Source organism: Delphinapterus leucas, chromosome 18 (assembly GCF_059928025.1).
Source record: "Delphinapterus leucas isolate spDelLeu-1000000601 "Yukka" chromosome 18, BTC_Dleu_Yukka2, whole genome shotgun sequence".
NCBI lineage: Eukaryota > Metazoa > Chordata > Mammalia > Artiodactyla > Monodontidae > Delphinapterus > Delphinapterus leucas.
Window position 1 is genome coordinate 72,961,022 of NC_143146.1, and position 25,251 is coordinate 72,986,272.

The 25,251-nt window shown below is 43.6% G+C and overlaps 1 protein-coding gene across 1 annotated transcript in view; it reads right to left on the bottom strand.

Annotated features, from left to right (window-relative positions):
- Positions 1–25,251, bottom strand: part of MTUS2 (microtubule associated scaffold protein 2) — a 492,284-nt gene that overhangs the window by 313,585 nt on the left and 153,448 nt on the right. Inside the window, exons 2-3 of the mRNA XM_022574568.3 lie at positions 12,934–15,387; positions 7,868–8,108 (exon numbers count right to left, since the gene is read on the bottom strand). Of these exons, the coding sequence (XP_022430276.3) occupies positions 7,868–8,108; positions 12,934–15,144 (2,452 nt within the window). The 5' untranslated portion in view covers positions 15,145–15,387. The remainder of the gene's footprint in view (positions 1–7,867; positions 8,109–12,933; positions 15,388–25,251) is intronic.

Consider the following 25,251-nt stretch of genomic DNA (forward strand, 5'->3'; position numbering starts at 1 on the left):
ACCCTCATCCTTTACTATCACTTTAAAAAGCAAATAAATGGAGCAGCTAATCGCAAGGTCCGCCCCCTTCAGCTGTGTCCCATTAGAATCAGTAGTGGATTTTTGCCTGTAGAGTTGAGTTAGGGCTGCCATTACTCTTCCTTGCTTTTTATCCTTGAAGGATTTTCCCACAATCTATTCTGATGTGAACTCGGCTCACAGGGTCGGGGGTTAGTCAAATCCACCCCCTAGAACCTATCTACTTCTCTCTATACCCTACCACCACCTTGGCTATCATTTAGGGTATCCTGCATCAGTCTCTTAAAAGGTCCCTGTCTCCATCCTTGTTACCCCACCCCACTCCTGTCCCTCAGGACCTCGGTACACCTCAATCCATTCTGCAAACTTCAGTCTAACAGGTATTTTTTAAATGAAATGTGATCCTATCAGTCCCTTGCTTAATATCCTTTAATGGCACCATCTTGTTCTTAGGAGAAAAGGCCGATTCCTTAACACAGCTTACCACGTCATTACAATCTCCTGTCTTTTTTCTCATCCTCCTTTGACATCTTACGTTCCAGGCATACCAATCTTCACATGTAGCATTCCCTCTGCCTGGAATACCCAGCCACTCTCGTCCCCCCCTCATCCCTGGCCCCCATACCTCAAATCCTTTGCTCCTTCATACCATACTTCACCTAAAAACTTTCCTGGACCCCGACTTGGGGTTAGATCCCCTCTTATGTTCTTCTGAGCGCAGAAGACTTTGCCGTCCCAGCACTGAGTCACACTGCCATCATAATTGCCTGTGGGATCTCTTCTATCCTGTTCATGGTTGTATCCTCAGTGCTGAAACAACTTGACACATAGTAGGTGCTCAGTATTCATTACATATACTAATAGTGTTTGTCCAAATAAATAGAAGAACAGTTGTTACGCCTGTGATGCACCCCAGGGCCACTGAAGCTGACTCTCTGGGTCTGGGCCAAGGAAACTTACATTTTTAATAAGTTTCTGCAGGGCATTTTAGGCATGCTCAGTTGCAATGAAAGTAAGTCAAAGATGGGATGGCTTTGTTGGCTGAATGCACAATAAAAAAAATAGTCACTGTCAATGTCCATTTCAACAGTGTGTAGAAATGGGTGACATTGAGAGATATACTAAGACAAACTCCAGTACAAACTTAATGGTTCCTCCGAAGCCTCCAAGATTCATCCCAAGGTCACCCAGTGTTATTAAGACACCAAAGGAACCATAGTTATGCCATGTTCTCTTGGACCATCTCAGGAATTCATCAGTTTGTCTTACAGGGACGTTTTCCCACCTGATTTAAATTTTTCTTGGTAGATGCTATAGTTGTCATGAAAGTAAGTAAAACCGTGATAAAAATAGTAACGTGGCACTTAAGCAATGCCAAAACACTTGTTATCATTCTTTTTTTGAAATCGAAGTATAGTTGATTTACAATGTTGTGTTAGTTTCTGGTGTACAGCAACGTGATTCAGTTATACTTATATACACACACAATTTTTTTCATATTCTTTTTCATTATGGTTTATTACAGGATATTGAATATAGTTCCCTATAGGGCCTTGTTCTTTATATATATAGTAGTTTGTATCTGTTAATCCCAAACTCCTAATTTATCCCTCCCCCTGCCCCCTTTCCCCTTTGGTAACCATAAATTTGATTTCTATGTCTTTGAGTCTGTTTCTGTTTTGTAGATAAGTTCATTTGTGTCATATTTTAGATTCCACATGTAAGTGATATCGTGGCGTTTGTCTTTCTCTGTCTGACTTACTGCTCTTAGTAGGATCATCTCTAGGTCCATCCATGTTGCTGCAAATGGCGTATTTCATTCTCTACTCTCATTCTTAACACAGGAATCAACACCTCACCCACTCTGTGTTTCTTCTCTTTCTCCCTTCCTTTGTCTCACAAGAATCAATGCTCTGCTTCTGTTCCAAGGTCCACCCTCCACATGGGATTGCGATCTCATTGTCTGCCACCCACCTGGGCACCTTGTTCCAACAGTTAATACCACCACACCATTCAGCCTCTCTCCCCAGGCCACTCCCTCTCGCTCACGATTCCAACTAAGTCCGACCTCTCAAACAGGCTCTGAAAAACAAAACAACACACAGCCCTGCTTCCCCTGCTTCCCCTGCAGCGAGCACCCAGGGCTCTCCTCCACCGGTGCATTTTTAGAAACAGCGGTCTATTCTCATTGCTTCCACTTCCTCACTTTTCATTCACTTCTCAGCCTTACTAAGACGTGACTTCCACCCCACGTTTTACTAAAATTGCTCATTCAGAACTAGGTCACCAACTGCTTCCTAATTTCCGATCCCAGCCTCTTTGCATGTTTCCTTGTCCTGTCTTCTGTGAGACAGACTTGACCATTTCCTACCTTGGAAGCTCCCCCTTCCTTAGACTCCAATGCTACATTTTCCCAATGGCCTCCACCCACCCACCCTGCAGTCTCCTGCCTCTTGCAGGCGTCTTTCTTCAGTTACTCCTTAAATGTGGACACAAAGTCCTCTTCTTGACCCCTTCCTTACTCTGTCCTCCCTCTCCCGCCCTGACCCTGCTCATCCATTTGCACGGCTTCGACTCACATCTAGGTGGCAATGACTCCTACACTGACCTTCGGCTCCAACTTCTCTCCAGTCCCCATTTCTGCCCTTTGGAAATTTCTACCTGAATGTTCCCAAGGAACCTCAAACTCCGCATGTGTCCAATGACTAACTGTCCATCACTAGCCCCACCCTACCAAGCAGCCTCCAGTCCTCCCTACTGAGTAATCGGTCCCTGTAAGGGATCTGAATCGCCCAAACTGATGACCTATTTCTCTGGCAGATACACATTCTCCCATTACCCCTTCTGGGAAACTCCTATGTATCCTGCAAACTTCAATTCAACTCACCTCATTTGGAAAATCTTTCCAGAGCCCCAACCTGCCCGAGCTGAGTTGGATAGCCCCCTCACGTGCGTTCTGCACGTCTCTATCAAGTGTGGCTCTCTTCCTGTTGTAATCTCTGGTTTAACTCTCTGTGTCCCCACAAAGTGGGGACAATGCTCTCACCTCAGGATTCTCCCTTTACAAATACTGAGTATATGCTTACAATTTGCTAAACTTCTGACATCATCATGACCGCTCAGAGCTCTCCACAATCACTACTGTGCTTGTGTTTTTAAATTGTTCCAATCAAGTTTACTTGTTCTTCAATATATATTACATTAACTTAATAGCCTACATTTTAAAATTTGGCAGGATTCAACCTGCCTTTTGAAAAAAATTACCAAAGAGGTATGTTGAACTCTAAAATAAAATTTATTTTAATAAGCAGAATTCATAACAAAACTGAATATAAGTTGAGAAAAACTGTCTCAACTTACCTGATTGAACTTCTCTGGTTATTTATAGAAAAAAGTATTTCTCATCGAGTCTTTAAAAAACTTCTATTCTGACACTTTATCCCTATCAAAAATTATTATAGTTCTTTCAGGGTGCACTGGCTGACACAAAAACGTCATGCTTTCAGCAACACTGGGTACAGTTATTTTCATGAAAACAAATTACATCCTGATATGTTGTATACCAGTTAACATTTTTTTACATAATGTATTACATAATGCCGTGAGAGATGTATTTCAGAAAAAGGAACATAAAACATATACAAATCTACTAAAAAGGCAGTACAGAAAAGAACTATCTTCTTAACTCTTTAGATGTGAAGGCTCTAATAATGAATTGTTTTTATATACAATCTTAGGTTTCACTAGCACAGATTTTACGTCCACCTAAAGGGAGGTAACCGTCCTGTTGCTGTACTTTGAGTACTTAAATAGCATCCTGAGTTTCATACCCAGGCCTGATGACAGTAAAACTTCATAGGTTTATGCATGACTGTGGAGTCAGAAAACACTGTATACAAAAACACAGAAATTATCTAAGAAGTAAGCAAGTGCTTAGGTTTATTTATTTTTCAGCAGACAGAATCACATTAAGATCTGTAAGACTTTGAAACTTCCCTGCCAGTCCAGTGGTTAAGACTCCGTGCTTCCACTGCAGGGGGCACGGGTTCAATCCCTGGTCGGGGAACTAAGATCCCACATGCTGCATGGCACGGCCAAAAACACCAAAAGGATCTGTAAGACTTTAAGGGTCTTAGGAAAGAGTATTCATTTATAGCAAAGAAACTGTGTAAGAATATGCTTTGTGGGGTAGCGTGTACTTATTGCACATCTGGTTCTTCTAAGCCACTTTAAAGCCATGATACACATAATGGTACTCACAGAGCCAACCCAGGAGTGGGAACAACAGGAATTCTTCCCAAAGTTTAAGTCACAGGTTTACTTGTCTATAGGAGACCTAAGTGTTTTCCCACCTAAGACCTGAAAAAAATACAGTGTATGCAGTTCACATATCAAACCAGATCTTAGGATTCAGAATGAGGGACATCACCTGAATTTGGAAATGTGAACGCTAAATTACGGGCTGCAGCATTGAGGGCTGTTCCTACCTCCTGTTCTCATTGCCAGTGTGATGCTGCTAGAGCCTCGAGTGACCATGTAAAATAAAGATCTAAGAATAACCAAGGTAAGAGTGACAGAGAATCCCAACGTGCTGAATATGTGATGCCAGGCACAAAATTAAACACAAACTGCAAACAAAATACAACCATATATAGAAACATTTTAAAAGTATTCTTAAAGTAATAACAAAAAAACCCCAAACAACCATTATAGTCTGAAACTAAAAGAGCAAACACAAAACAGAAAGTTTTCTCATTAGCTACAACAAACATAATCTGACGTCAACAATCTCTGATGAATATGTAAAAGCAACTTCACCCATAAAGATTTAATTGATATGGAAACTGCCATAAACAATTACAAAATGAAACAAAATATATAAAACTAATGTTTTCAGAAACTGTACAACAACCGCCCAGGAGGGAGGAACTCAAAGACAGTCTGTCCGTCACAGTGAGTTGAAGACACAGAGATCAAAGTTTGGAGAGTCAGAGGCACTGAGAATGTGTGGGGCAAAGGGAAGGGAGATATGCAGACAAACTGTCCCCTTAGAGCGTGCTCTCAACCCGCCACAAAACTCAGATCACACTGCCCTACTTCCAAAGCCTCCAATGGTCTTCTCACTCAGACTAACAGTCACATCCTTATGACCTTCCTAGGCCTTCTGCAAGTTCCCTCAATGCCAGCCACCCCTCTACTCTCCTCCCCAACCACTCTTCCCGCTACTTACTCTGCTCCAGCCTCCCTGGCCTTCTTGCCACCCCAGGGCCTTTGCACTGGCTCTTCCCTCCCTCCCTTCCTTTGGGGACTGGCTTAAAGGTCATCGCTCAGGAGGCCTTTTCCAGCCATCCTATTTAAAATTGGAATCTCCCTCCTTCTTGGCCCAAATCCCAAATTCCCCCTTCTCTAATGTCTCATTTTCTTCAATACTAGTGATTTCTCTCAATAGACCATGTGCTTTATTTATTCACTAAAAAAAAAAAAACAAAAAAAAGTTTGCCTACCCCCATCCTAAAATTCTAAAACAGGGGCAAGGATTTTTGCCTGTTGTCACTGCTTTATGCCCACACCTAGAACAATGCTGACATGTAACAGTCCCACAGTACTCATTGTTGAATGAGTGACTGAACACATAATTGACCTGTAGCAGCTATGTAACAGCAGGTAGATCCATCAAAATATACATATACCATGGGAACCATTAAAAAATAATTTGATTTTTTACAGAAGGGCTTACCAAGAAAACAACTAGCCATTAAGACCATCAGTTATTACCTGAGTAAATGACAAGTCACAAAATGGCAAACAGGTAAAAAAAAGTTCCCTTCCACTAATAATAAAAGAAATGCAATAATAATAATAGGAGGAGGAGTAATAATAATGGTAATACTCAATCCTGGCAAGGGTGTGGCAAAGAGAAGCACCTTCAAGAAACTCTAGTGTGAAAATAATTACTACGCATTTTCTAGAAAATAAGTCAGTCTTAAAAAATGTTTGGATATGTATTTATCCAATAATTAAACTTCAAATAATCTATTCTGAGAAAACAATATGAAAGAAGACAAATAAGTACAAAGATTCAAATTGCAACATTATTGAAGATAGTGTAGAATAAGCAGAACCCAACTTCCATGAATAACTTCTGGTATTATTCCCCATGCATTCTTCCCACTTTCTCAGAGAGGCTGCCCCTGAAGCACCTCTGTCCCATCCATATAGCACTCTCCTGGTTGCAATTTCTCAAAACACTGTGCTTCTTGCTTTCCTGACACTTATCACAATTTCCAGTTATGCATTTATCGTTTTATTGTCTATTTCATCCATTAGACTAAGTTGCACAAAGGCAGGAGTTCTCTGTTCATTGCTGCAGTCCTCAAGTTACACCTTCTGGCACCTAATAAGGATCCAGAATTTGTTAAATCAATGAATAAATGAACAAAACAGAATCTTACGTGGCCATTAAAATATTTCTGAAACATTGATGGCATAGGAAATGCCTACAATATGATATTACTAGGAGAAACAAAATTCACGTCCAGTATTAACTCAACTACTTAAAAATGCATAGAAAGAAACACACGGGAAGAAAAATTTCCATAATATTAACTCTGGGCTGGATGCTAAAAATATAAGTACAATTACTTTCTTCTTCATATTTTTCTATATTCAAAGTTTTTGACAAGGGGTATATATTATTTCTATAATAAAATAAGACATAAAACCTAGAGGAAACCACATGAGCAGAAGAAGGGATGGAGAGAGGAAAACAGAGAAGTGCAGAGAGCATCAGGAGAGGACACGGGCCAGCCACTGCAGAGCAGGAGAATGGGGCTGGGATGGGGCGCTCAAGACGTGTGAACAGCTGAAAAGAGAGATACGGTCACCGCTGTACTGCAGAAAGGTCTCCCTGACACACTACAGCCCGGAAGCCAAACCCAGCCCGCTACAGGTATACCTCATTTTACCGCACTTCGCAGGTACTGCGTTTTTTACAAATTGAAGGTTTGAGGCAACCCTGCCTCCAGCGAGTCTGTCGGCACCATTTCTCCAACAGCATTTGCTCACGTTGCGTTGCTGGTGTCACATTTTGGTAATTCTCATGATGTTTCAAACTTGTAAATTATTATCATGCTTGTTATACCGATCTGTGATCAGTCATCTCTAATGTTACTACCACGACTTGCTGAAGGCTCAGATGATGGTTAGGATTTTTTATAAATAAAGTATTTTTTAATTAAGGTGGATACATTGTTTCTGTAGACATAATGCTATGGCACACTTAACAGACTCCAGTATAGCGTGAACATAACTTTTACATGCGCTGGGAAACCAAAAACTCGTATGACTCTCTTAATTGCAATACTTGCTCCACTGCAGTGGTCTGGAACCGGAACTGCAGGCACACCCAAGGTGTGCCTGTATCTGTTTTTGTAAAATAAGTTGTGTTGAAACACAGCTGCACCCACGCATTCACGGACTGTCTATGGCTACTTTCATGCTAAGTAATTACAATACAGACCATTATGGCCCAGGAGGCCTAAAATATTTACTATCTGGCCCTTTCTGAACCCTAGTCTATAGGATGTATCAGAGAAACTACGTGTATAGGAGAAACTATAAGAAATGAGGTGGTGGTCACAAGGGCCACCGCTTTGAGGGTGAAATGGAGAATGACAGTTGCAGATAGATGAGTCTTGACAAATGTCTGTATCTACAATCAGATGGAAGAACAGAAAAAAGGCTCTTTTAAAGAAGGAGAGGCATTCATACCTTAGACAGTTACCATCACTTTATGCGATTACTATTTAAAAGTACAGCAGGAAAAAGCAGTCCCTGTGGCATTGGTTACCTGCAGGGTCGGAACTGTAGAGGCTGGCAGCTGCCGCTATGGTTCCTGGTGGGTGAATGGCACTCGCTGAAGACCTCTGGCTCGCGATCAGGATCCTGCTCTTGGCAGATGGTAAACGTGACATTGCACCCAATCCCAACTGGGGCTTAAGGAGCATGGCCGATCGATAGAAAGTTGGAGGAACTTCGTAGTGAGTATAGGGAGGAGAACAAAATTCTTCTTTTCCAGGGCGTTCTGTAACCTATGGTAAATGACAAGAAGCTCATTCAGAGAACCGCACATCAGAGGATGAGTGCTGAACCTGGTCCGGAGACCAAGGCTCCAACAGTGACCACTCTGGAACCACTGAGCTGCTTCATCACCCATCTCTTACCTTCTCTGGGCCCAATGTCTTCATCTCTAAGTTGACAACAACTGGACGATCCCTTAGGTCTATGCTGGTTTTAATACTCTATGAATCTACATATCGCTGGGAGGAAAAAGAATTCCCTCCATCAGATTTTTAAATTTGATCACTACAAAATCATTGGAATTTGTGCAAGTAGTCAACCTATAAACGAAAAATGTCAATGACGCAAGGAAAGAATTTAGCAAATGTTCACGGAACTATGACAGTCTCATTATTCCTACGGAGAAAAGGCACAGTTTTCCTGGTGACCTAGTCTTACAATAAGTTGATGAACCTTATCAATTTATGTTAAGTATTAGGCTACTTAGGAAATAAAATATGCATTGTTAATGAGGGGGAAAAGGTTATTTGGAAGAATAGAGAAGTTAATGGAAAGATGTGTTTTCAGGCTTCTACATTCTTTTTACATAATTAAAAATGAGAGACTGTGAATTACCTCTGATTGTCTTCCCTAGTAAGGTGTTGCCTCCAGGAATGTCTGAGCAAGTTTCACTAGAATGGAAGTTTTGGGGCAGAGTCTTGCTGACTGCTGAATTCATAGCACCTAGAACAATGTCTAGCACAGAGCTGAAATCAACAAACATCTATTAAATAAAGGAATCATGTTTCATTCTTTCCTGAATCTAACAACATAACATCATGTTACTGTTGCCTGTGATTAAGTCTGGATTAGAATACAATTGATGGCTACCTTTTATATATGCAATTCTGTACTCACAAAGCCTGTTCATAGTATCAGTGTTCATTCATGTTAAAAAAAAAAAAAAAAAAGACAACGAAATAATCTTATTTCCTTTAAGATAAAAAAAAACGTGCCAGAGGCTATGTATGAAAAGACATAGATGTCAACTAACTCTGCTCTAAATCATAATACCTGTTACGTGTCAGACCTCTATGCAGGAATCACAGGCATTTAACAATATTCTTTAATAGGGGTATAAAGCTTTGATCCAGGCTGTTGAAGAGATAAACCCTTAATTTAATACTCTTTTAATGATGACATAGATATGAAGTTCTCCTTAAACTGACGCTATTGAAACAGAAGATGAGGCCTTTAAAGTTTTATCATAATCACATTGTAAAATATGCATGATTGCTATAGTACGTAGATGGAATCCAGGCCCCAGCAAATTACATTCCTGTGAAAGAACATTCTACATCTGTTCTCTGATAAAATTTTTACCATTTTCTACTTACTCTCTTACTATCAATCTTTGGTTTTTCTATTATACTCATATTTGCTCAATTTTTTTTTATTTTAGTGTCTAAGTGTTTGGTGTCACTGCTCACTGCTGTTAGCAGGTGCTCCCGTGAAGAAATTATTATCATTTCTAACCTACATCTATCAGGATTTTAGGATTGCAAGGTCTTATCTCAGTAATTATTCTGTTCTTTCAAACTGTATAGGTTTCAGGGGTCAAAATCCATCATTCCATCATCTGAAAACGACCTTAACAATTTCAGGAACCTCAATGCCTGCCGTTTTGTTGGGTAATTTGTCTCTGGTAAGATAAAAAATTCTTTGAAAAGGTGAAAAGTACCCCTTAGATGCCTAATCTACGCATTTTTAATAAAACAAGAGAGTTTACAAAAAGCTTCACACTCTTTTCTTTCATCTTTGACAGAACACAGCAGGTATCACCGTACAGTCATAAGCACAGTGAGATTAACCCCAAATGGGTTTTTTCCCTCTTTCTCTAATGCAGTAGTTTTAGAGAAATAATTCTGAAACTAAAGAATCCTTGTGATTTCAAACAAACTCCTAAAACCCATCAAGGCACACACCACAAACAACTAAGTTCTTACTGGACTGTCCCTCTTCCTATCTGCCCTGTCCTGTTCTCAGGGGACGGCAGGCTGGGGAGACAATGGGGCAAATGCAGAGGCTTCACTGAGAAGCTACTGCAAGGAGAGGGCTTGTGACGGCTCACTTTGCCAACGTGATAAGCCACGTCACCCAGATATGTGGTTAAAGATTATCCTAGATGTTTCTCTAGTGCTGTTTTTCAGATGAGATCAACATTTAATTCAGTAGACCTTGAATAAAGCAGATTACTCTTCAAATCGTGTGGGTGGGCCTCGTCCAGTCAGTTGAAGGCCTTAATAGAAAAAGACCTCCCTTAAAGAAGAGGGAAATCTCCCAGCAGATGGCTTTTGAATTTAAACTGCAGCATCAACTCTTCCCTAGGTCTCCAGCCTGCCAGCCCACCCTGCATATTTTGGACTTGCCAGTCTCCACGACTGCATGCACCAATTCCTTAAAGTCTCAACAGATAGAAAGATACATACATATACATACCTGTATGTACAATCTGTTTCTCTGGAGAGCTCTGACAGGCACAGTGTCCTATAGTGATGAGGCGGTACCAGGGAGGAGCAGCAGGGTTCAGCCCTAATCACACACCTGTATGCTGTAAGCACACAAGCTCACCGGGTCCTCTCACTCTTGCTCCCTTCCCCCCACTTACACCAGTAATTAAAAGGAATCCCGGGCTTCCCTGGTGGCGCAGTGGTTGAGAATCCGCCCGCCGATGCAGGGGACATGGGTTCGAGCACTGGTCTGGGAGGATCCCACATGCCGCGGAGCAACTAGGCCCGTGAGCCACAACTACTGAGCCTGCACGTCTGGAGCCCATGCTCCGCAACAAGAGAGGCCGGGATAGTGAGAGGCCCGCGCACCGCGATGAAGAGTGGCCCCCACTCGCCGCAACTAGAGAAAGCCCTCGCACCGAAACGAAGATCCAACACAGCCAAAACTAAATTAATAAATTAATAAATTTTAAAAATAAATAAAAAGGATTCCCCCAAGAAGTCAATAGGAGGGAGTGTCCCAGAGGCCTCAGGATAGCTGAGAGCAGAAAGCAGTCTAAACAAGTCAGCGTATTTTATCCTCCTGGCATGACTAGACCCACGATGACCTTCAGAGCCACTTCTGGGGGCTGAACACAGGAGAGGGACTCTCTGGGTTACACCAAGTCACAGCTACAGGAGCAAAGGGCAAAGGCCAGCCCATTCTCCACTTGTGATTAGAGACTACCGCAGAAATGAGCCCAGCACAACCCCTGGGGCTTCTCTGCTCTATCCTGTAGCCTGAGGAAAGGACCTGGGCCTCGAATGCTCTGATTACAGCAGGAAATGGTCCTCAGAGCGGCTGGTGCACAGTGGCACTGCTGTCCCCACACCAACGGGGTCTCCCCAAATCCCTCAGCACTACTAAAGCTGCACACTCATACTATCCCAATTCCTGGAGACTTGGGGTGGCTTCTACAGGATTAAGAATAGAGAATATCTGGGGGGATGTGCATCTAATATAGACATTACTGTATATTTTATGGAGAGAGTGGAAGCAACAAAGAAAGGAAACATACATAAAAAAATAAAGAAGGGTCAAAGAGATAGAACAGTAACAGGATTTTTGCCTACATCTCCAAATAAAGTTTCTTTCACAATTGTGTTTTGCAGAGAAAAATCTAGGGTATCTTTTTGTTTGGGGGCAGGGGGAGGGTAGAAAATTACTTTATTTAATGAACTGTTACAAATGAAAGTCTCCAATGAAGTGATCATTGAACAGAGACCTAAAGAACGTGAAGGAGAAAGACATTCAGATATCTGGGAGAAGAATATTCTGAGCAGACGGAAGTGCAAAGGCCCTGAGGCAGCAGAGGGAGAGAGAGAGTGAAGGAAGGAGAGGTGGTCGGGAAGTAAAGGAGCCAGATCGAGTGCATCCTAACAGCTGAGCATCCTATAGGCTCCAGCCCGTGTTCTGAGTGGCCTGAGGAGACGCGGAGGGTGTCAGGGAGAGAAACGATCTGATGCTGCTTTCCTCTTAATTGATCACTGGCTGCCATGAGACTGCATCCAGAGAAAATCTTCTTTCTGAGCTCTGGGAGCACAACTCGCCATAGCACCCCAGTACTGAGAGGGGCCACAGAGTGAGGAAACTGGGTGGGTGTGCGTGAGCATCTCAGTGCTGTCCTTGTTTTGCTGCCTTGGATGAGTGACTCAGAGCTCTCCAAGTCTGCTTCCTCATCTGAACAATGAAAAGAACCACAATCCCACCCTCCAGAGAATCACTGCAAGGATTAGTGAAGACCGGCAAAGATTAAATGTGATGTTATGTGGGCCCAATGCATAGTAGACACTCAACTAAATGCTAGTTGTAATTACTGTTTTGACTTAAAACACAGCCCATGCCTAACACATTATTTTCTACTCACTGTGCTCTTGACATGGACGAATACAAGATTCTCCCAGAAGGGAAATACTCCCCCTCACAGGATGAAGTCTGACTAATTTGAACAATGTATTTATTTTGGATTTTTTTCCATTGACCTAGAAGAATTATGCTCCCTTATTTAAGCAAGGAAGCCGGTTTGAATGCACACCTATCTAACTTTTGTGCATTATGTCAGGTAGAATTTAAATGACTCTCTTCAGACGTTAGCTCCATCTCATCTGATCGTCAAACTCTTCTCATCGAAAGTGTCCATTTGCCTACGACCTCCTCTAGCTAAAACCGTCCATTTCTGTACAAGCGCATCCATCAGAGTCTGCAATTTGCTAAGAGAGGAAATTCTGTTTTCACCATTCATAGAAAATACACAACAAACTTTAGGACGTTCAACTTATAGACTGTATCAGAGTGACATTCTCTTACCTCCTGTAAAAACTTTTCACTCATTTGACTGAAGGGGTGTCCCGGTGGCTTGATCCCAGACACCACCAGTCCGGAGCTGAACACCCGGGGCCTCTGCAGGTCTGGCTTGAACTTGTCATAGAGGCTGGCGGCCGGCTTCAGGTCTCCACCTGCCGCCTTCTCCTCTTTGGGGAGAGGCATGTTACACGAGGGCGGGGCGTAAGGTAGCCCCACGGGAACCAGAGACGCGTCCACCTGGCCGAGGGCCTGAGGGCTCCTCCGGATGTAGGTGATGATCTTGGGCCTCACGTGCTTGGGCTTGGGCATAACGAGGGGCCGGGGATCTGCCCTTTCTTCCGTCTTTTCAACCTGGGGGCCCTCCGCTCCCTCCTGTGAGGTGGGTGTGTCCTCGGGACGGGTGAGGCCAGGCTTGGGGATCCCACCAGGGCAGGGGTTCTTGTCAGGCACTTTCAGGGAAGCGTGTGACAACCTGGAGCTGTTGGCTGAAGGCGGGGCGGCCGGGGGGACCCCCGCGTCCACATTCAAGGCACCCAAGTCCGGAAAACGGCTGCTGGGTTGCACGGGCTGCCGGGCCACATTCACGGTTGTCTCTGGGTGGAGGGGCGCTGGGACTCCGGGAAGAGAATCTGCCCTTACTTGGGGGGTGCTTTCAGTCTTCACTGCAGTCTCTAGACGGTTCCTAGTCTCAGCAACGGATGTAGCGATCTCTGTGCTTTCCCCGGCTTCTGAGCTGCTGCTTGGAGGGTCGGGGGGCTCAGGGACCCCAGTTCCGCTCTCTCCAACAGAACGATCTGAATTAAAAACCGTAGCGCCGTCCCCGTTCCCACCACCCAGAACCCCTCTCTCCTCGCTGGCACCTGAGGGCCTGCTGTCAGTCAGATCACCAGGAACAAAAGCGACGTGACCATCCCTGGGTGAAACGCTGCTGGATGGGGCTTCACCCAGTTTCCTAGCTGCACTTGGTGAACTTCTGCCCGCGGGCTGATGCCCAGCAGCTCCCGAGGAAGCGGGGCTCGGCTTGGGGGTGGTCTGGAGAGACCCCTCCTCACCTCTCTTTTCCTGCTCGCCCCTGCCTCTTCCCATAGCCGGCGGGTGGGGCCCTCTGTGTGCCGCAGCCGAGGCTTCCTGCTGTGCTCCCTCTGTACACGGCTCCTTTCTCCCTGGGGATGACACGCCGTCCTCCTGAGGACATCCCAGCCCGTCCGCCTGGGTGGACTGGAGCTCCTGCGCGGCCCTGAGCTGCACACGTTTCAGCTCCATCTCGGGCTCGGGCTTTCCCTGACCTAGCTGTGCTTCTGGCTTCCTCAGGACGTCTCTCGAGGCTGGAGAGGAACTGGGAGCGCACTCTGGGTGGGCGGAAGGCTCTGTGCTCTGGGTGCTAACTTTGGGTACCTGTCCCCCATCCGGCTGGGTCTCTAAGGGGGTGGTCTCCTTGATTACTGAGGTAGATGGTTTAGGATGACGTGAGCTCTTTCCCTCTGAGGTACCATCAGCTGGAAGACAAGCCAGCCCTGGAGAAGGGGCTGCCCCCATCTTCTGCGGCCCCTCCCCACCACTGGGTACCGGACGGGGGGCTTCTGGGGACCCCAGCACTGCAGGCTGTGGAAGCGGCCAGGCCAGACCCCCAGCCCACTCCTTGGTAAGCATGTCCACTGCTACGGCAGAGCTGCCGGCTCTCTCCAGAGACTGCCTCCTCAATTCCGCATTGTCAAGGGTCTTGGCCAACTTATCCTTGGGAACATGCCGGGGAACGTCAACCTCCCTCTGAGCCGAAACCTCTGGGCTGGCCTCACCTGTGACAGTCCTCCAACTTGATTGACATTGTCCCTGAAGGCCCCGAGGGGCCTGCAGGGGATCTGTGCCTCTCTCCAGCATGGGCTCTTCATTCCGTTCTCTCTGAGCCATCGGAGAAAATTTAAAATCCTTCAGGCTGGCAGGGCCAACCTGAGATGCCTTCGAAAAGCCCTGAAGGGGGTGAAACTCCTTCTGGACACGGGTACTACTTTCTGGCCCCCTTGAATTTGCATTTCCAATTTCATCTGTCAGGGCACACGTCACAGGCTCATCAGGAGAGGAGCTGACCTCCAACATGACGGGGTTGGCATTGGTGTCTCCCAGACTTAGGACGCTCTCATTGTTGTTTTTCACTCCATTTCTGTTGTCCCGTAACTCAGTGTAACATGATTTCTTAGGAGCCGCCGGGACACTCATTTTCCAGCCTTCAGTGGGGGCTGCCTGCCATGCAGTCCTCCTTAATGGAAAGGGGCTTCCTTCAAGCTGCTACCTGGTGAACAGGGAATTCTCAAGCTGCTTGTTGCCCCCTGACAGCATCACTGGGCGATCCTGTCTTCATCATTTTCAGAGCAGTTTTAAAACTGGGCATTGTCTTGATACACAGCAGGATGACTTCTCTGTTAGGTTCCAGCTGAACGAGAGCCAATTAGCCCATGAGACCTAGAGAGAAATAAAAAGAAAAGCGCGCTAGATTGACAGATATAGAGTCTCGGGAGGAAAAAAAAGCATGGTAAACACAGATTTATTCATCACTTTTCTACTGTTACTTCATTCACTCAATCCAGGTACTACTTCTCAAAAGCCTTTCTAGACAGGGGCTCCTGCTGGCCAAATATGGGAAACTGTAACATCAAAACGATTCATGTTAGAAGTGGATTATAAATACACAGTAAGTCTTAAATTTGTATTTTAAAAATTCACAGGTTCATACTGATACTGATTAAAAAGAGCAGAGGAGAAAGGAAGGCTCTTCTTCACAGAATACCAACTAATATACAAAAAATTAGACAATTAGAAAAATCACCACTTTGTATTCACCAGAGTAATAATTATCTTGGATGAGGGATGCCAACAGTTGCTAAAATCACTGAGTGCAAAATTGTTGGGGAACAGGATATTTACAGAATCTTAAAGCACCACCCTCCAGATTATTTTATTTCTTACAAAGGAAAATTTCATGTGTACAATGGAGAAAGCTGGTAGACACCATCAAATGTAACATCATCATTATGGAAAGTGCTATCATGTGCTCTGGGTGTTAGGGAGTTCTCAGGCCTCACATCCCCTAGGAGAGTATCCCTGCTGTAAATGTTCAACCTGAGTTTAATCATGAGGAAATAATCAGGCAAATTTAAACTGGTGGGCATTCTACAAAATAGCTGGGCTACACTTGCCCCCCAAACACCAATGGACATCTGCACACAATGCATGATCCTTGCTGGATCCTGGAGTTTTAAAAAAGTTAGCAGACAACACTGGGACAATTGAAGATTTAAATATGGACAATCTATTGGGTAAAGGTACTTTATCAATGTTAACTTTCTTGGGTGTGTAACAGTATCACAATTATACCAGAGATAATCTGTGTTCCTGGAAGATACATGATATTAAACATGACATGCTTTTTAACATGACATGTTGTCTGTAACTTACTCTCAAACGGTCAGCAAAGAGAAAAATGTGCGTGTGTGTGTGTCTGTGTGTGTGTGAAAGAGAGAGAGAGAGCACACAAACATGGGAAAATGTTAGCAATTTGAAAATCCAGGTGATCCACTCGACTACACCTGCAACCTCTGTATAGGTTTGACACTTTTCAAAATAAAAAGTTGGAGGAAATTCTAGTAGCCTGCGAGTCCTGGATGATCCAGCCCCTACATACCTTTCTAGCCTCATTTCCTCTCATCCTTTCCTTTACTAGGCTGCAGCCACACTCCTCATTCCTCACGTTACCATGTTCCTTTCTCCCTGCTTCAGGGCCTTTGCACATACCCTTCCATCTGCATGGAATATGGAATCCTCCCCTGACCTCACCCAACAAACTCCCGTTTAGTCTTCAGTTTGCAGCTTAAATGCCACTTCTTCCAGGAAGCCTTCCTGATCCACTAGATCAGGTTCTTCTATGATGAACTTTCAAAAGCCCTATATTTTTACTTAAAAAAGAAAACTTCAAATGTGCTAGGCATCAAAGAAAATATTGTTAAATACCTGGCACATACATATATCTATCTATCTATCTATATGGAACTTAATATGTACTCTTAGCATGAGTGAATGAATCCATGACAAGATGAATGATGAAGATCAATGTTATTTCTGCCCTGATAGAGATTAAACTCTAATAAAGTATTTAAATTTCTACCAAAGTAGCCTCACAGATCATCAGTAAACCACTCAAGGCTAACACTGTTTCATCCACTATGGTGGATGCATTCATTAGGCCCTGGGGATGGGAGACTTTAAAAGTAACAAGGTTCTGCCTCGTACCCAATTCCCCCAGTGGGGAATCAAAGTGAACAGCCGCCTTCCACGCCTTCCTCTGCTTCGTGCAAACATGCATGAGTGCACACGTACATTACACGGGAGACTGTTACGTTTCTACCAAAATAGGTTACGTGGCAACCCAGTTGTCTTCCCTTCATCGTTTCATATGCTACTTCACACATTCAAAAGAGTGTGTGTGTGTCTATATATCCACACATACATGTATATTTGTACATATACTAAACATGTACATGTGTATATATACCATATATATATCTACATATATGTACATTTGTATGTGTCTATTATAAAACAAAATAACATAATAAACAAGAAAACCAAAGGACCGAAAAATCACCAATAACTTGCAGCCACCCTCACGCTCCTCTCCATCCCAGCCCCCATCTTCCCAACTTAACTTTTCACTTGACAGCCTCCCATGGGCACCCTTAAGAACCCAGCTGATGGAGCTCTCTTTTCCTTTCATTTGTTTGCATCTGTACATAAGCATGTACGTTTTCCATAAATGACATCATTTCCTATAAGCTGGGTTTTGGTCAGTTATTTTTTTATTTCCCCCTTCTTCCTCCTCCCCCGCCCCCCACACAAGGCACAGTGACATCCTGATCTAGGTCTTTCCATTCCTTTCCCCATGTTCGTAGAATCCTGTCCAAATACACACACCTGTGCACAGGTTTGCACTTGCATCTCCCTGCTATGCCGCACTTCCGTTCTGTCCCTGTCGCACTCAGGTCCTCATCCTCCCACCGCCTTCAGCCCTGGACTCTGCTTTCTTTTTCTCCTTCTCTGCCTTCTTCCAGGCCTGTCTTCAGTAGGCCAGTGGTACCCCCAGGTCCAGCCTCAAGCCTAACCAAGGTGCTGACACTCTGATCCCAGCCTCCATTCCCTGATACAGAGGGGAGTCTCAAAGCATCCATATTTCTTTCATTATTCAGTTTTCAAGGTGCTTTCCTTGTGCCTCTGGGCAGAAATACAAAAAGCATGTAGGCAAATCATTAAGACAGCAGTTTAAAAGAACACCGTGCTCTCTGGGTCGGGAAATGGGCGTCCTGGAAAGTCATGGAGAGCAAGACATTCCATAAATGTGAGCCAACCAGGCAAAGTAAGCATCTCTAATTCTCTGTGGGCAGAATTATAAGCATGAAGCCAAGAGCCCTCTTGGGTTTGAACTATCGAGGCTGGAAGAAGGAAATAAATGCATTCTTCTCAGCAGTGACAAACCAAACCGGAGCATTCAGACACCGCAATCCACAATGTGATTGCTAGAGAGTGACAAGCAGGTGTAAAATCTTGCTAGAAAGAGTTGTACCTTAATATTTAAGAATTACATAACAGATGTTCTCTGTCAGTAAACAATAAACATTGTTCATTGGAAAGAGGATGGAAAGCTAGAACCTTCTAGGGGCCAAGGATTATTCTCAGCACTAATACATGTTTGTAAATTTTAAGTTTTAAATTGTAATTACTTTAATTTTTAATTTTAAGTTAAGGTAAACGATTTAATATTTGTAATGGCCTCCAGAAACAGATCTTCACATCTCCTTGCTTTTTTTCTCTCTCTCTCCAGGTGAGGAAATGACAACACAGAGAGGGTAACATTCCCAAAGTCACACAGCTAAGATGTGACAGAGCAGGGATAGAGGCAGGAAAGGAAAATCCATGCAGAGAGTGGAAGCCGTAAAAGAAAAGCTGCCTATTGGTGAAATTATACAGATCACAGGGGAGAATAAAAGGAAAAGTCACTATCGTAAGAACAAGGACAGAAAAGCAAAACCAGAAACCAAAAAAGGATAGGAAGCTCACACAAGACAGGAAAAGCAAATTTTAAAACCTTCTTCAATTATAAAAGGCAAAATTATATACAGGAGGTAATGTTTCCTGTTTCCTTCCCTTCTTGCACAGATTCACTCCTCCCCCCTAGAGCACCACTGTTTCACCAGAAGACAGTCACAGAATCTACACGGGCAAGAGGTTTTCTCTGGATCTGGATTTCACTCCAGGGTACTCTACTGAGATAAACATCCCTCCCACCCCAGCACAAACATGGTCATAAAAATCCAGACTTATAGGGCTTCCCTGGTGGCGCAGTGGTTGAGAGTCCGCCTGCCGATGCAGGGGACGCGGGTTCGTGCCCCGGTCCGGGAAGATCCCACATGCCGCGGAGTGGCTGGGCCCGTGAGCCACGGCCGCTGAGCTTGCACATCCGGAGCCTGTGCTCCACAATGGGAGAGGCCACAGCAGTGAGAGGCCCGCGTACCGCAAAAAAAAAAAAAAAAAAGGAGGCATGGGTTTTAAAAGATTGAAAAATTACTGCATACAGCCTTCCTGAGCTGCCAGGTCTGCTGTGGAATGCTTTATCAGTTGTGAATTTTCACATAAATATTCAAGCACTGTGCCTTTGAATGTAAAGGCAATTCCATCTGACTTAATAAAATTTAGTTGCCAAAGAAGCTCCAGCTACAATTCCTACTGCAATAAATAATCCTTCAGAAGAACTCTGGGATACAGAAAAATGTATAGGCTATGAACCCAAAATGTAATGGTAAATATAATAATGATGCAAAAAAGTCAAAATCCCAACTTTCAAAGTTTAGTTGACATTTTTAATGAGCGTATATTGAGGTCTATGATGTTCCACCACATTTGAAAGGATAGTTTTATGTGAAGTGACTTGCAAACATTTACATACAAGTCAATCGATTCACCTGCTTTAGAAAGTTTTGTGGTTATCACTCTTCTATACTTTCGGCCATGGTAACCATTTAGGAATAGCCGGGCTCTTGGTCCTATTTCATATTATTTATTCATATTATTTAGGAATAGCTGGGTTCTGGGTCCTATTTCATAATGTTTATATGTTTCATAATGTTATATATGTTTATTCTCAACAGGTATAGGTATAGTTTAAAACTTGATGCACCACAGACTGAATGAACTTTACAAGTTCAGTTTCACTGCAATATGATTAAAAGTTGAATCACTGGTTGGGGGATGATAACGAAATGTTCTGGGACTCTGTAGCTATCCGTGGTGCTGAATCCTGTGAAAACGTGCCAAATTATGTTAAAAATATAACCGCTCGATGGAGCCTGCTTCACTCTCCTTATCTATGTACATATCATGAGTAGTACATCACATTTTCTTTTAATGTATAATCAGAACTGTGTTCAGAAAAACATCTTTTTTCTTCTTTTTTAGCTAGTAGAGGCTATTTTATTTTTATTTTACCTTGAGTAAAAAGAGTGAAGAAGAATATACACATAAACGAAATGCTCTCTTTCCCCCTTTATAAAGGGCCAGGAAAAGAGGTAACCTGACTTTTCAAAGGTTAGACTAATCTGACATTTAAGCAAAATATTAAACTAACTGATATTTTAAGTTTCTCCAATAAAAATGTTGCATGTTTCTCCAAAAACAGCCTCATTCGCATTTGCCAACAAAAAGCATTTGTTTTCTCCTTTAAAAAACAAATCCTTCCTTCTAGCACAGAATTTCACTCAGAAAATATAGGGCCTATTATATTTAATATTTATTTTGTTTTGTGTTTGTCTTAAATGATTTTTTCCCCAAATGGAAATACTTAGATTGCCAATTATTTGAAAAAAAAAAAAGGATCTTCACTGTGTTAAAAAAATATACCAAAGTCCCCTACTCCCACCCCAAGACACAGAGATTAATGTGCAGTATCCCAGATTTTTTTAATACTCAGGAAATGAGTATTTTACCTTCAGTTTTATACTCTGTGTATCACAGACACCTCCCCACATAAATACATGTAATAAATACTTTATCATTTTTAATGACCACTTTTACCATAATTTACCCACCAATCCCCCATTGTCAGACTTTAGGTTGTTTTCAGCTTTCGCCTTTTAAAATAATTCTTCACAGAACACTGCTGAATGCGTATCTTTACGGCCCCTCCCTTACCTCCTTACAATATATTCCTGAAGGTACACTCACTGTATAAACAGGAATGCACATTGGCATTTTAATACACAACTCTAAGCCCCGTGAGGGGCTTTTGTTTTGTTTACAGGCACAATCTGTGCCCAGACTATATGCCAGGACCTGGCACATAATGGGTGCCTCATAATTATTTGTTGAATGAATACATATTGCCCTCAAGAAAAAAGGTGTCAATCTTCCTTCTATCCCTCTATTTCCCTGCTTCCTGCTCCATCACTGCTCTCCCAAAACTCTTCATAACTCCAATGACCAGATCGTCTGCCATTCAAAGAGCAAAACTGTTTTCTTTCTTGCTTAGGAATCTTTTCCATTTTTTATTAAAGTATAATTTACATATGTAAATTTCACCCTCTTTACTGTACAGTTCTGCAAGTTTTAGCAAAAGTAGTCAGTCTTGTGACCACCATGACCACAAATCAAGATACAGAACAGTTCCACGAGTTCCAAAATCCCCCCTTTTGTAAGTCAACCCTTCCCTGACCCCCAGCCCCTGGCAACCAAGATCTGATTTCTGTTCCTACAATTATGCCTTTTCCAGAACGTCACTGAAATGTCACTATACCGTGTGCAGGCTCTGTGCCTGGTTTCTCACACAGCACAGGGCATCGGAGATTCACCATGACCTGGGGTCTATCGGTAGCTTGCTCATTTCTACGGCTAAGTATGATTCTGTGCTACGTACCACAGTTTGTTCATGCCTTCCCCAGTTGAGGGACATTTGGGTTATTTCCAGGTTTGGGCAATTATAAATAAAGCTGCTAAATACATTCATGTACAAGTTTTTGTATAAAACTGGAACATTTCTGAGAGTTCAAAAATGCTAAACCAGACAGAATGCCAAGACACCAAGTACAAACTGGACATCTGGGCGCCCTCTTTAGAACACACTTCTCACCACCCCAGATGATCTGGTTCTGGTGCTTATCTACCTGTTTATTATCTGCCTCCACTCCTCCTATATAAACTCCCGGAAAGCAGGCGACCCCCTCCCCACCCTCTGTTCACCACTCTATTCTTTTTCTTTTTTTTGGCTGTACCACACGGCATGTGGGATCTTAATTTCCTGACCAGGGATCGAACCCGCACCCCCTGCATTGGAAGCATGGCGTCTTAACCACTGGACCACCAGGGAAATCCCTGTTCACCACTCTATTCTCAAGTCCAGAACAGCAGCTGGCACATGGCAGGGATTCAAAAACATTTTTTAATGGAATGAAGTTTGCTCAACACTAGGAACTTACTTTCCTCACTTGAATAGCATTTACCATTACCAGGTGCTGTTTTCAGTGCTTTACTGCACTGAATCCATATAACAACCCTATGGCTAGAATTTACTATCTTGTTTTTACAGATGAGGAAACTAAAGCAGAGAGATGTTAAAGAACTTCTGAAAGTAAGTGGAAGAGCCAGAATTTAAATCCACAGTCCATGCTCTTAAGCCACCAGGCTAAGCTTCCCTGAAATCCTCAATTTTTAAAGTTAACAGGTTAACAAAATCTTGTTATTTTATTTTGTTATTACTTTACGTCTACGGAAGTTATACGCCATTTCATATGATGTTTGGCTATCTGTATCCCTTCTTTCATGCTGTGTGTGTATCTCCAAAGTGAAATTCTTTTTAACCATTATTTTTAATGGCAAACTGAGAGACAAGCTATTTCCAGAATATAGATTTTATCAAGAGAAAATGAGATATTAGAATTTTAAGGACTGTTCGAGGGAATTAGGGCCAGATAAGAGAACTCCCAGGTCTCCCTGGCCCCCCCCAGGTCTCTCCTACCTGAATTATTGGTGCCATCACCCACCTCATGACCAAAGCTGGAAACCTGGAGTTTCCTTGGCCCTTTCCTGTAGCTCCATCCATCAGCAAGAGTGTATCAGATGGACTTGCACGGCTCATCCCAGCCATTCACTTTTCTCCATCCTCATTGCCACCATCATCTCCCATATAAGCTACTTACAAATCTCCCACCAGATCTCCCGACCTCCATTCTTGCTTCTCTAAAGAGCCGTTCTCCCTTCACAAGGTGTCCAGAGTAACATCTTGACACATCAGTCAGATGGGGTCCTTTCCCCACCACAAACACACTCCATGGCTTTCTTGCTCTGACCTGTGTGGTCCCCTCTCCCCTCCCCCACACTCTCCTTCCTCACCGTCCCCTTCAGCCTCCCCACGGGCTTTGCACTGCCACTGTCGCTCCCTGGCACCCAATGCCAGGCTCTCTGCATGGCTGCGCCCCCCTCAGGCTCTCCTGAGGTTCATCCTCTGTCCCCTGTCACAGCCCCCACGGCTTCCTTCCCAGTCTGTCCCAGCTATTCCATGTGTTTATTCGTTCACTGTCCTCCACTCCCAGTAAAACATACTCTCCACAAGGATGAAGATCATATAAGCCCCCCTCACCACTGGTCCCCCGTGACCAGAAGGCTGTGCTACACACTGTAGGTCCTCAATAAACCCCAACAAATCTTTGTTGAATTCATGAATATGGTAGCATAACTGAACCCTTCCTAATGTGTTTGGCTCTCTGGGTAATTGCCTCACCGAGCACATATTCATCACAGAATCACTGAGTGGGAAGGAACTGAGACATTAATGAGTTTAACCCTCTCATTGTCTATGAGGAAACTGCAGCCTAGAGAAGCTTCTGGACTGACTCAAAGTCGCCCAGCCACGACCTGTCACAGCAGGGGGTGGAGGGAAGGCCCCTCATACCCCTTCAAGGACCTGACAGCCTCAGGCATCGGGAAGGCCAGGGAAACAAGGGCTCGTGGACACAGGACTCGAAAGGGCTCTGAGATGGAGCCAACTTATAACCATCAGCCAATAAAAAACACAGTGCGAGGAACAGTGGGAAATAAATCCATAAATGAAAGGTCCTGATCCTCAGAGAAACGGTAATCTGCTGAGGGAAAAGGGATATGATGTAGATGCAACTAATAGCAACGGTAATAAAGGCCAGGCAGGCTGTAATCGAATACGCTGTTAAAGAGAAATACTCAGGACCACATGATGACAAGGAGGGGGGCAGGAACTGCAGCTGAGAGGCTGGAGAAAATGAGGTCTTCGCCCCTTCTTGCAATTGATGAAGGGGTGTGTGTGTGTGTCTGTGTGTGTGTGTAGTTTTACAAGGATTCCAGCTGGCCACCTTACACTCATGTACACCAGAAGTACTGCGTCGTTCAAGGTCTGGGTACTGGGTGTGTGATGCTGCAGTCACAGATCCCCCTTTCTTCCCCATGATCCCTTTACCTCTTATTCCCCCAGTGGGGAAGGGCTAAGGGAAAGAAGCCACTTGGAAGCTTCAATCTGTCAAACACCGCTTGCTCTCAAAAGCATTTCTGACGAAAGGGGGCAAAATAATTGCTAAAATGAGGCATGGGATTATCTGTGGATTTCATTCCTCCTTGCAATCCCTATATTCTTAGCAGAAGAAAACTCAAAGAGTTATCCGTTCTGGTGAAGGAAGAAAATGTCATCATCCAGTTTAAAAGACTGGCAGTTTCAAAAGGTATCAAGAAGAGCTGAATTTGACCACCAAGAGTTGGTGATAAATTCCCTGCCATTACTTCATGAGACAAGTCAGAAAAGCTAAGCTATTGAAGACTAATCTTCCATCTACAAAATACTAGAGGAGACCCAAACTCTTCCAATACCATTAGCATGGGCTTGTGTTTATTAACAGGAGACTGAAAAGACAGACAGGCTTCAAACCCAGATAAAAGCAGATCCTTCTTGACTTACAGGAAAGGAAGTGTATTCACACACAAGCGGTTCAACTGGCATCCCAAGTGCTGAGTCAGACGAGGTTTGGGTTATAGAGTTATGGAGGAGTGAGGAGCACTTTTGAAAAGACTGAGCTCCAATGTTCGTTTGCAAGGCATGCCCTGCCTTCTTCTCCAGGGGCTATCTGGCCTATGAACTCACACCTGGTTGCTTCACAGCCTATGTCACCTGCCTAGCACCTGAAGGTAATTGAGGACCCACTCTAAAGAGCGTCTTAAAAGAGCATCTCCTCCTATGCATTTACCTGCCCAAGTGTTAATATAACACTG